The sequence below is a fragment of the Carassius auratus genome, unplaced genomic scaffold (assembly GCF_003368295.1).
Source record: "Carassius auratus strain Wakin unplaced genomic scaffold, ASM336829v1 scaf_tig00032915, whole genome shotgun sequence".
Classification (NCBI taxonomy): domain Eukaryota; kingdom Metazoa; phylum Chordata; class Actinopteri; order Cypriniformes; family Cyprinidae; genus Carassius; species Carassius auratus.
This window is the reverse complement of record NW_020526036.1, coordinates 87628-99981: the sequence shown is the minus strand read 5'-3', so window position 1 is coordinate 99981 and position 12354 is coordinate 87628. Positions and strand designations below refer to the sequence as shown.

The window sequence follows — 12354 nt, the reverse complement described above, 5'->3', positions numbered from 1 at the left end:
CTGGACTTTTTGAGTCAAATATTTTGTATTTTTTTTTATTTATTTTTTATATTATTTCTTAACATATCACACAATATCTGCCTTCATTTTGCATGCATCTTGTTTATTCTCGCTTATAAACTTTTTGTTGTTTTTGTTGTGTTGTTTTTTTATCATAGCGTCTGCTAAATTAATAAATGTAAATGAAAACTTATCAAATTATGGCTTTGTTTTTTGTTCCTTACATGAATATCGAAATATTCAACTCAAATAAACACTTGTATGATGCAGTATTAGAATTTAATTTGGGGTCCTGAAATACCCTGAACACTGCACAGAGGTTAAGATGACCATTGCTACAAAAATAAAATAAAAATTGAAACTCATCCTATTTTACTGATGGACTGTGGGATTACTAACAGGCTTTTAACAAAAATCTGTCTCTAAACCTCTTTTCTCTTTATTAAAAGTTGATCTAGACAAATAGCCTACATGATAGAATCAAATGTTTTGCAAATCCGCTCGAAAGACCTGATCTCAAATGATTTGCGAAACGCGCTTCGGAGTCCCGATCTGAATCAAATGTTTGGCGAACTCGCTCCGAAGCCCCGATCAATTGATTCATGAAACGCGCTTCGGAGTCCCGATCTGAATCAAATGTTTTGCAAACTCCGAAGCTCCGATCAAATGATTCGTGAAACGCGCTTCGGAGTCCCGATCTGAATCAAATGTTTTGCAAACTCCGAAGCCCCGATCAAATGATTCGTGAAACGCGCTTCGGAGTCCCGATCTGAATCAAATGTTTTGCAAACTCGCTCCGAAGCCCCGATCAAATGATTCGTGAAACGCGCTTCGGAGTCCCGATCTGAATCAAATGTTTTGCAAACTCCGAAGCTCCGATCAAATGATTCGTGAAACGCGCTTCGGAGTCCCGATCTGAATCAAATGTTTTGCAAACTCCGAAGCCCCGATCAAATGATTCGTGAAACGCGCTTCGGAGTCCCGATCTGAATCAAATGTTTTGCGAACTCGCTCCGATGCCCCGATCAAATGATTCGTGAAACGCGCTTCGGAGTCCCGATCTGAATCAAATGTTTTGCAAACTCCGAAGCCCCGATCAAATGATTCGTGAAACGCGCTTCGGAGTCCCGATCTGAATCAAATGTTTTGCAAACTCCGAAGCCCCGATCAAATGATTCGTGAAACGCGCTTCGGAGTCCCGATCTGAATCAAATGTTTTGCAAACTCGCTCCGAAGCCCCGATCAAATGATTCGTGAAACGCGCTTCGGAGTCCCGATCTGAATCAAATGTTTTGCAAACTCCGAAGCTCCGATCAAATGATTCGTGAAACGCGCTTCGGAGTCCCGATCTGAATCAAATGTTTTGCAAACTCCGAAGCCCCGATCAAATGATTCGTGAAACGCGCTTCGGAGTCCCGATCTGAATCAAATGTTTTGCAAACTCGCTCCGAAGCTCCGATCAAATGATTCGTGAAACGCGCTTCGGAGTCCCGATCTGAATCAAATGTTTTGCAAACTCCGAAGCTCCGATCAAATGATTCGTGAAACGCGCTTCGGAGTCCCAATCTGAATCAAATGTTTTGCGAACTCGCTCCGATGCCCCGATCAAATGATTCGTGAAACGCGCTTCGGAGTCCCGATCTGAATCAAATGTTTTGCAAACTCCGAAGCTCCGATCAAATGATTCGTGAAACGCGCTTCGGAGTCCCGATCTGAATCAAATGTTTTGCAAACTCGCTCCGAAGCCCCGATCAAATGATTCGTGAAACGCGCTTCGGAGTCCCGATCTGAATCAAATGTTTTGCGAACTCGCTCCGATGCCTCAGATTGTGGTTAATCTTGCAGATCATGATTTATACTCTTCCTCTCCCTGCAGTTTGGTAATGTAAAGATTCCTCTTTTGAACTCCCACCTCTTCTGTGGGTTTTATTGTTCTGGGTCTGAATTTGGGCTCCTGGGGTCTCAAAAAAGAAACATTTTCAATATCCAAGTGCATTCAAATTACATTACATGAATATGTTACAGTTATACTAAATTAACAGATTTGTAAACCGAAAAAAAAATCAACAAGTGAGACAAATGTGAGCTTTCAATTAATAATTACTATAATATAGTAATATAGTAACTAAATTACTGGAGGCAAAGGTTTTTTTAACTGCACGTAGATCACAAACCTCTGAAATCGGTTGATAAATGTGAACGTTATCGTGTTTTTATTCAGTAAAAACCGCAGCTGCCCCGTTTACTTTCATTTGTTTTAAGGCAGTCGACCTCACTAACATGGCGGACGCGTTGACGTATCGCGGCAACGGGTCAAAGCGGCCAATGAGGCTTCTAGGTATTTGTCTATTCTACAAAGCGCGGACTTTTAACTGAACAACTTCCGTAAACGTCGCACTTCAAAATAAAAGTCTGTAGCCTGCGCGACGAAGAAGAGAAAATAGAAATAACAACTAATCGTACTGTACTACGTTAAAAAAAAAAAAAAAAAAACATGGTACACGCTATATTTTTCATCTCTTAAAAACATAATATGTAGCCTATTTTCAGAGATTACCTGAGAGTACAGAATTATTACTGTTAATAATAATTTATTATTTCGTTTTCCATAATTTTTCCACATCAAGTGAAATTGGCTCAATTACCTTGTTTTATACATATAATTATTTTGTCTCCTAAAGGTCAAGAAGAGGTTATTTGAAAATAATTATATGAATAGAAACTGCAATTTACTTAAAATATGAATTATATTGCTACATCAATGGTATTTGCATATTTTTCTACACATCTACACAACACTTTTTATCCCAAGTCAGGGAGTAACATTTCTATTTAGCTGATCTTAAATTAACACACTTTAATATTTCATTAATATATATATATATATATATATATATCTATACACACACACACACACACATATTTAAAAAATCTTCAGATTTTCAAACACTTTGAAAGCAGAGAAAAATACATTCTGTGCTTAATATATGCAAAATACTGATTTTACAATGACAAGCCAATGTTTGAAAAAAAATAAACCTGTTTGCTGAATTTTAGTTTTTTATTTTACTTTTTTCATATGGGATTTTTTTATCTTAGCATTTTTTTGTGAAACCAAAGCCAGCCTGACCAAATTACACAGACATAAATGACATAAATAGTCATGTGACACACATCCTAATCTATTACTTTCTTTATAAACACACATCAAGTTGCCCACAGTTAAGGCAACTTATTTTCTGGACACGAAGAAGAGAGAGGTTGCCCACGAGACAACCGTCTACAATTCCCAGGTTTTAAAAAAACAATGTAAAAGGGTTCTGATAAGACAATAGAACTACACTTTTTATATTCTGTCCAGAACTAGAAGTGTTAAAATCTTGCCATTCTTGTTTAAGGAATAGAGAGTGCGAGACAAGACCACCAACCTAAAGGACTAAACTTAAAATAACATAACTGGAAAAAAAAAAAAAAAAATCCTTTAAGTCAATTAAACACCCCAATATATAACTATTATACAGAAGAAGAAAAAAAGTGTTTAAGTAAACAACAAAATATATTCTAAGCATTACTGAATCAGATAAAAAAAAAAGGTAATGTTAAACAAAACATCGCCGTGCATTATCTGAAACGTTTTCGAGTCATTAATCATCTTCATTATAAGAATGGCCAGTGCAAAAAAAACAAAACAGGTCAGTGATTTACAAAGCAATGCATCACAAAAAAACCTCTTATCGACAGGTGCATTTGGTAGCAATCATTTCCTCGTACTCCTTGTAAGCGATGGAGCCGTCGTTCTCAATGGTCAAAACACTTAACGGATTATATTCTGAAGGCACACATGAAGGTCTAGGCACAGAGGAGTCCAGCTTCTCGTAAATGAGGTTCTGAACCATCGTGTGCACCGGAGACCCGTAAATATATCCCACAGCTCTCGGACAAGACCCCTTACAGTACCTCGGGTTGTATTTGTGAGGCGCTATGATCCAGTGATCCAGTTTGAGCTGATTGAAGCTCACTTTGAAATCGTGCAAGTCACAGTCATCCGTGGGGAAGTCGTACATTGGGACGAGTTTAGGCATGCTGGTTTCCGGCGAGCTGGTGGTTTTTAACGTGCCTCGTTTCTTTCGTGAAACTGAATCCCACCATGTAGACTTTCCATCCCATTGGTTTGACGTCAGGTCTACCATCCGTCCTCCTGAGGCTCTTCTCTGGTATGCAACCTCGCTGGTGTCATTGAGGTACAGAAGAAGAGACGGAGATCTGTGAGTTAACTCCACCGGGCTCTTATGAACCCGGCCTCCGGGTCTAGGGATCATGTCTTCAACGCATGTCAGGTTTATGAGCAGATGGATGTCTTTCTTATGGGCTTGGATGAGAGGATGGAGGAAGGAGGTCACGTCGAGCTCCACCCAACGGCGGCGGACTCTTCTGTCAGTGTGGACGCGGAAGCTGAGAAGAGGGACCGACTGCTGCCTGCCGAAGTGAGGAGAACACATCTGATCCTTCGAGGGCTTCTGCTCTTTCACGTCGAGATAGCAGAGCGATGTGAAGGAGGCGATGTGGTTGTGGTCGAAAGAGTAAAGCAGGACCGACTTCAGCAGCTGCTCCTGAGACCTCACTCGAGTCAGACTGTAGGAGATGTCCTGCATGAAGAGCTCTGAGGAGATAACAAAAAAAGTTATATTAAAGGAACACATCCTTCGCTTGAGTTCGGTTGCTTGAGTTTGTTGTGGATGAGTTGACTGCAGTTTCTATGTTTGGAATGGAATATGGTGATTACGTTTGGTTCTGTTTTTTTCTATAGTTAATGTGTAAATGAAGAGGAAAACCAAAATATTAAAATGTCTTGGATGTGTATTTACGGAGTCTGTAGATGAGGGTCAAACTTATAAATTACACCTGAGATTTGGAGACACATCAGATGGGTTAAAATGACTTAAAAAAATGGCAGCATCATTTTTATATTATTTATACACCGAAATTTGTAGGTCTATTGATAACATCTGTTGACGTAATCAATATCCAGTGCATTATATGACAATGGTGACATTTCAAAAATGGGGGAAAAGCACTTTTCAAGTTCATTCTCCAAAGTTTGCATGGATGTAGCTCAAGAAGTATTAAAAGTATCTTAATGCCCTTTTAGTTTTTGAATCTTAGCAAACTTTCCTTTTGGTGTGTTAATTTTTAACGCCCTGTATGGTTCGGTCCCTGAAATATGGGGATCTCAAAGCATGTACAGATTGAATGATATATGTTGGATAATATCCATTTTCAGTGGTCGAAAACCAAATGTTGGTCAGTTTGTATACAACTGATATTTGTTATATTTAAAGGGGAATGTCGGAGTAGTAAATAATGTTGAAACTACAGTTATAGGTTGCAAGGAACAAATCTTTCTGAGAGCTAAAAATGCACAGAAATGGTCAAATCGAGGCACATTAAATTGCTCTAATTAAACCTATTCATAAGATTCTACACATTATTCTGATTTTTTTGTGTTCACCATTGGCATATGCTGCAACAAAAGAACTAGCAACCCTGTCCAGAAGTTAAAATCCCATGCACTTTCTCCACAAAGAAACTGATTCATCACAATAATGTATAAAACTTCTAAAATCATAAACGGCATGCAAGTTTGTGATGATGTCACGGAAGTATACAAATCAGTATGACTTCAATCTAAAAATGTGTGCATAACCACTGAAGAACAACACTAGTTTAGTTCATTCAAAAATGAACATTTGGTCAACATTACTCATGTTGTTCCAAACCCGTGAGACCTTCGCTCATCCCTGAAAAACAAATCTCTTCCTTTATTTTGAAGCCTCTTTGACTTTAGTCCACCAAAACGTGATGTTTCAAAACGATTATAAAGGACATTCATTAGAAGAGAAGGGAATAAAAACGTGTGGGTTTGGAATGACATGAGAATATGACAGTTTTCATTTTGGGTGAACTATCCCTTTAAGAAGACAGAACTTGAGATCCACCAATCAGAGAAAGCCTTGTGACTATAGAAAGAGGTCTATTATTGAATCAGGCTCCCTGCAAGCTGTGAATATTTAGCAATAAATGTATAATATTGTGCACTTAAGTTAATAATGTAGTTCAATGCCTCATAAAAAAAAGTGTACTTCTCAGCTTATCAAATGTTTTTGTAATAAAATCTTGGAGTTGAGTTGGCGTTCATATCTTACAACTCTTTAAAGGTTTTTTTTTTTAATCCACATAGAATGCAAATTATCATCTCATATACTTTTTTTTTTCTTTTTGTATTTTCGAAATATAATAGTCATTAATGTTTTTTGGACAGCAATAGTCCTCTCTCACTTCAGTCATGCTGTCGCTTTGATATCATGCATGAATATAATATTAATGTCAATTATAACATGCTGCAGACATTAGCTGTTAAAGTTGCTGATATTCAGTATATCTTATGTGCAGTATGTGAAATATCTAGGAAAATGTATTAAGATGTTATTCCACGAATAGGCTATGGATAACTTGCGTAAAGTGTACAGAGGGGTACATTTGCAACACAAATCAATGATACATCAATGAAAACATGTCTCAGATTCACTTGATGGAGTAGAGTACCTCGGTTCTGCTCGAGACACTCCTCTCGAGGCGTGATCAGGCGGGCAGTGTTGTACAGGTGAGAGGCCTCGGGACTCCTGTCCGGTTTGGATGATAGTTTATACAGTCTCTTCATGTAGCGCACATATCTGGAGTCCGGTTTGGCTCGTGGTGTGAAGTCTCCCCATGGGTTCTGCTCCGATAGAGCCTTCAGCAAAGGGCTCAGGATATTCCCATGGTGCACGGACACGTCGGGCTCGACAGACTCGTTTTCAAAGCTGTAGCGTGATGTAAACGACAGGCGGATAAGCGCGAGCACCATGAAGGATGTGAGCAGGGAGCAGCGCGCGCCAAATTTAAAAACAGGCGTCGCCATAATAAATATAATCTGGAGAAGAGTTCAGAGTCTCCGGCCGAACCTCGCTTCCGTCGCCCTTACCTTACAGACAGGTGTGCGCAATCAGGACGAGGTGCTTTTTTGGGGTGGGGACAGGAAAAGCCGGTATAGACATCCACAGAATTTTAATGCATTTTGGTTTCTTTTAGATTCGCCGTCGATGAGTTTGGACGACTCTAGTTTAAACTCAAGTTACGTAGTTAATATGGTTAACAAAAGAAATAGTTATTTTCTGCGTGTCAGTAATAATTGAGAGCGTCACGAGGACATCTGATCTATATAAAGTGATAATAAAACACATTTAAAGGCTTTCACAGAACATTTATTTGGGGCAGGGGTGTCAAACTCAGTTTATGGAGGGATGCAGAGAATCCAACACAATGTACTTTTCAAATAAGCCTGAAGGACTTGATTGTTGGATCAGGGGTTGAAAGTGAACTTTTCAGGGCTTCGGCCCTCCAGGAATTGAATTTGAAGTCCCTGGTTTAGGGTGACCAAGTCTCAGACAGCATGATATCAATTAAATATTCGCAAAGCATCTGCTGTGTGCAAACATCTGAATTTAACATGCATTGTGAAGCATCTTAAAGACATCTTCTTCTAAACGTCTATTCGACAAGGTACTATAAATGTATTGCAGATGAGCAAACACTCTAAAAAAAAAAAAAAAAAAAAAAAGGTCTTGTAGACATCAAATATAGGTATCGGTGATGACCTGGGTTTCTAAATTGCTTAAAATGTACACGTTTTGTCTTTGTTTTCCCTATTTTCATACTTGCTGATGATAATGACCGAGAAGTATTTTTGACCAATAGCGTGAAGGAATTGCACATAATCGACCAATCGTGGCGCGTGAGCAGGCGGGATCTAGAGACAACGGCCAAGCGATACAAACACACAGTGACAGAACAATGTAAGAGGACTGCAGATAATAATAGGGAAAGCAAAGCCAAAACTTTGATATTTAGGGCATTTTAAAAATCCATGTCCAAAAAAAAAAAAGCTCATAATAAAGTATAAATGCTGTTTTATAACAAAGTTCGGGAGGAACAGTCGCAGTTCATTAACCTGATTAACACAAGTGGAGACCAATCAGTAATCAACTCATGACAAGGTATAAATAACAGCAGAGCCTACCTCTGTTCATTGACAGTTTTCAGAATCCCTCCTCACTTATAGATCCATCTACTCTTACCACAACCGGGGGGGAGTACTCTGGGTTCGGGCCTCATCCCGAGCTCGGAGCCCTCCACCCGGACAGCACGCCAAATACGCGTAAACTTACTGTATTAAATATACGTAGATGTGAATGTCTTAGTAAAGTTAATAAAATATTTATTGGTGTTCTTTGATCAATGTCACTATTTAGTGGACATAGAAGTGAACTTTGGTTTAGATGTTTCCATTGTGTGATGCAACTTTTAACTAGCAATTTCAAACAAATATTCTTCTAAAATATTTTTTTTTATTAGTAGAATACTGGTTGAAAATATTAATTATTGTTTAAGTAGCAAAATTGTGTTTCCTGATGACATTGCCTAACAGAAAGTGGCATCACTGTGGGAAAACTACAGTGTAAATATATGTGCAATTGAATGAATTTAGCAACATCACCTCAAATTGACAACTTTTATTAAAAACAATGGACTTCCAGTCACTATTTCAAATTGTTGTCAAATGACAAAATGTTTTATGTTGGGTTCTGTTGGGTCAGTGTGTTTACACTGGGCAGTGTTACAGTGTGTACATGGAAGATCCATTCATTTTTACACATGAACGTGTTCAGTGCAATATTTGACACGATAAACGTCATTTAAACACTACCAAAAACGATAACTTGTGATCATATTAAGGTCCACACCAACACACAACATTCTGTTTATTATAAGCACACATTTAAGTCCACTGCCACTTTAAATGCTTGATCTCTCTAAAGTTGAGTGGATTCCGATTGGCTGTCAGTGTTTTTTTTATCATACATTAACCATTGATAAAGTAAAAAAAGTGATTCCATATGCTTGGAAGATTATAAAACCACCGTTCCTCCGTGTGGTAATCATTATAACTCTGGTGTAGCTATCCTCAATTAGAATGATTAACAAAACCTTACTGCTTTGAACGGCTTCTAAAAGTTCCGTTTATGAACATTCTAAATCCAACTGCATTCAGATTCAAACTTTAGAATGTTAAGGGTCGTGGAATTACCAGTGGTGGACAGTAACGGAGTAGCTTCGTTACTGTACTTAAGTACATTTTTCAAGTATCTGTACTTTACTGGAGTAGTTTTATTTTGAGTAACTTTTACTTTTACTTCACTACATTCCAAAGCATAAGATCGTACTTTTAACTTCACTACATTTCATAAAACATATCGTTACTCCCTATAATATATCACGTGCTCCGACACGCAGAAGCGGTGTCTGATTCATGAACGAACTGAGTCTTTTCAAAATAAGCTTTAATCGGATCGCGAATCGCACCAAACGATTCGTTTACGAATTAGAATGATCCGATTGCAGCTGTTCTGGAGTCGACCACTCACTGATTCAAATGAACCGTTTAGTGCGAGTCACCAGAAGTAAGAACCGGGAGATCTTGTGAGCGCGCGTGCGTCTGATGTTGCTAAGTTATTAATGTCGAAATTTAGGATTCATTATTGTAACTGAAAATCATATTTAGGTCAAAATTGTCAGTTGTTTGGGAACTAAATCCGCTGTAAAGGGTGATCTGTTTAAGCCCACTGAAATACTGACATGCAGACACATCAATCAGCGTCTCTGTGTTTTAGGTTAAAAAATAAAATAAAATAACCTTAAACTAACACAGATTAAATAAAATAACTCGTGCATGTCCAAATTCCCCGCTACCGTAATATTAACAGTTTTATTAAAATGCTACCATGACATCTGTTTTTATATTGTGTATTAACAGTAACGTTATACATATGTATATTGTTTGGATTAACTAGACAACGTTAGACAGACATGTTTATTCATAACGGTACTGAAAATAAGTAAATATTGTAGCTGATGCTAAATGTCTAGCTAACAAGCTTGCTGGTGCTAACTTGAGGTAATTTTTATAAATAATGTCCAAATATTTTTATTCAACCACCTATATATATATATATATGTTTATAGATTACATCTAGCGACAAAAGAAAGGATGTGATGTTCAGAACATGGTAACTAGTAATTATCAAAGAGGGGAAGAGATGCACCCCGTTTGGCCAGGGGTGTTTTTACACCACAGACAAGGTTTGAGAAGGAAAAAAATCATTATGAAAATATAATTATATTTTCCTTAAAATGTTCTTCCTAACTTCAGGCATTATTATCATGTCATATATAACTGTGATGTTCTGTAAAACCACAAACTTTAAAACACTTTCACAGATCACAGATTCCAAAATAATATTTGGTAGCACAACTATTAATAGTTCTAATAATAAATCATCATATTTTCATGATTTCTAAAGATCATGTGACACTGAAGACTGGAGGAATGATGCTGAAAATACAGCGCACATCACAGAAATAGATTATATTTTAAAGGATATTAAAATAGAAACCATTATTTTATATATTTTATTTTGATAATTTAGAATTATTACTGAAATACAACATTTTTTGTTTCAAACAGTTCAATGAACAATAATAAATGAAGTACCTGGAGCTGACAATGAAGTAAATGTATAATAATTAGCAAAGATTATTAATTTAGCGCGTGTGAGGGGCGGAGACGCGCCGCGGAGCGTCAGACGCGCCTGAGGACCAAACACAGCAGAACGGTAGGAAACTTCACTTCCTCTTATTATTTCTCTTTTACTATAGCGATTTATTTTTAGATACGTGATCTGAGTCTTTCATAGATTTGTAGAGTTATTAGAGTTATTAGAGAAACTGAGTTATTTTTTATTTATTTTTTTACATTCTTTGGTCGAAGTTTTCAGATCGGTAATTCGGAGCCTGTTCGCGACTCTGTTGATTCAGATCGGCACTTCGGAGCCTGTTCGCGACTCGGTTGATTCAGATCGGCACTTCGGAGCCTGTTCGCGACTCGGTTGATTCAGATCGGCACTTCGGAGCCTGTTTCGCGACTCGGTTGATTCAGATCGGCACTTCGGAGCCTGTTCGCGACTCGGTTGATTCAGATCGGCACTTCGGAGCCTGTTCGCGACTCCGGTTGATTCAGATCGGCACTTCGGAGCTTGTTCGCGGACTCGGTTGATTCAGATCGGCACTTCGGAGCCTTGTTTCGCGACTCGGTTGATTCAGATCGGCACTTCGGAGCCTGTTCGCGACTCGGTTGATTCAGATCGGCACTTCGGAGCCTGTTCGCGACTCGGTTGATTCAGATCGGCACTTCGGAGCCTGTTCGCGACTCGGTTGATTCAGATCGGCACTTCGGAGCCTGTTCGCGACTCGGTTGATTCAGATCGGCACTTCGGAGCCTGTTCGCGACTCGGTTGATTCAGATCGGCACTTCGGAGCCTGTACGCGACTCGGTTGATTCAGATCGGCACTTCGGAGCCTGTTCGCGACTCGGTTGATTCAGATCGGGACATCGGAGCATGTTTGAGATTTTTTTAAATTCAGACATCGAAGCAGGAAGTGTTTGTCAAACAGTTAATTGGTGATAAATGAATATTTGGACTTGAGGCTTTTTTTTTACTTGTCGATTCAGCATGTAGGTACATGGACCCACACACAAAGGTGGACACACTCTAGACAGTAGAGCTCTAAAATTTTCATCCATTGTTATTAAGGACGTTAATAAAGAACGTTATTCAACCACCTATATATATATATATATATATATATATATATATATATATATATATATATATATATATATATATATATATAGATATAGATATAGATATATAGATTACATCTGGGGAGAAAAAAAGGATGTGATGTTCAGAACATGGTAACTACAGTAATTATCAAAGAGGGGAAGAGATGCACCCCGTTTGGCAAGTGGTGTTTTTACACCCCAGACAAGGTTTGAGAAGGAAAAAATCATTATGAAAATATAATTATATTTTCCTTAAAATCTTCAGGCCTTATTATCATGTCATATACTGTATAACTGTGATGTTCTGTAAAACAACAAACTTTAAAACACTTTGTTATTACTGGTGAAGATCAGATGGTCATCTCTGTTTTCTCTCAGGTACATCACAGTGTAAGCTTCACAGTGAATTACTATCATCAGCGTAGTCCATATCAACAACAAAAATATATCTTGACTCCATATAGTGGTTATTTTGGAAAAAATCCAGGTATTTTGAGCAGTAGGACTATAAAAAAAAATAAAACAAATGTGCTAATATAAAATTAAATTAGCCTATATAAAATTGCAAACATCTA

At 38.0% G+C, this 12354-nt stretch overlaps 1 protein-coding gene across 1 annotated transcript; it reads right to left on the bottom strand.

Annotated features, from left to right (window-relative positions):
- Positions 1-3051: 3051 nt before the first annotated feature.
- LOC113081038 (growth/differentiation factor 9-like) lies at positions 3052-7090 on the bottom strand. The gene is made up of 2 exons (XM_026253096.1): positions 6604-7090; positions 3052-4660 (listed from the first exon to the last, which is right to left on the bottom strand). Exons 1-2 carry the CDS (start codon positions 6956-6958, stop codon positions 3732-3734), a joined length of 1284 nt encoding a protein of 427 aa, XP_026108881.1. The 5' UTR covers positions 6959-7090; the 3' UTR covers positions 3052-3731.
- Between the last annotated feature and the right edge of the window lie 5264 nt (positions 7091-12354).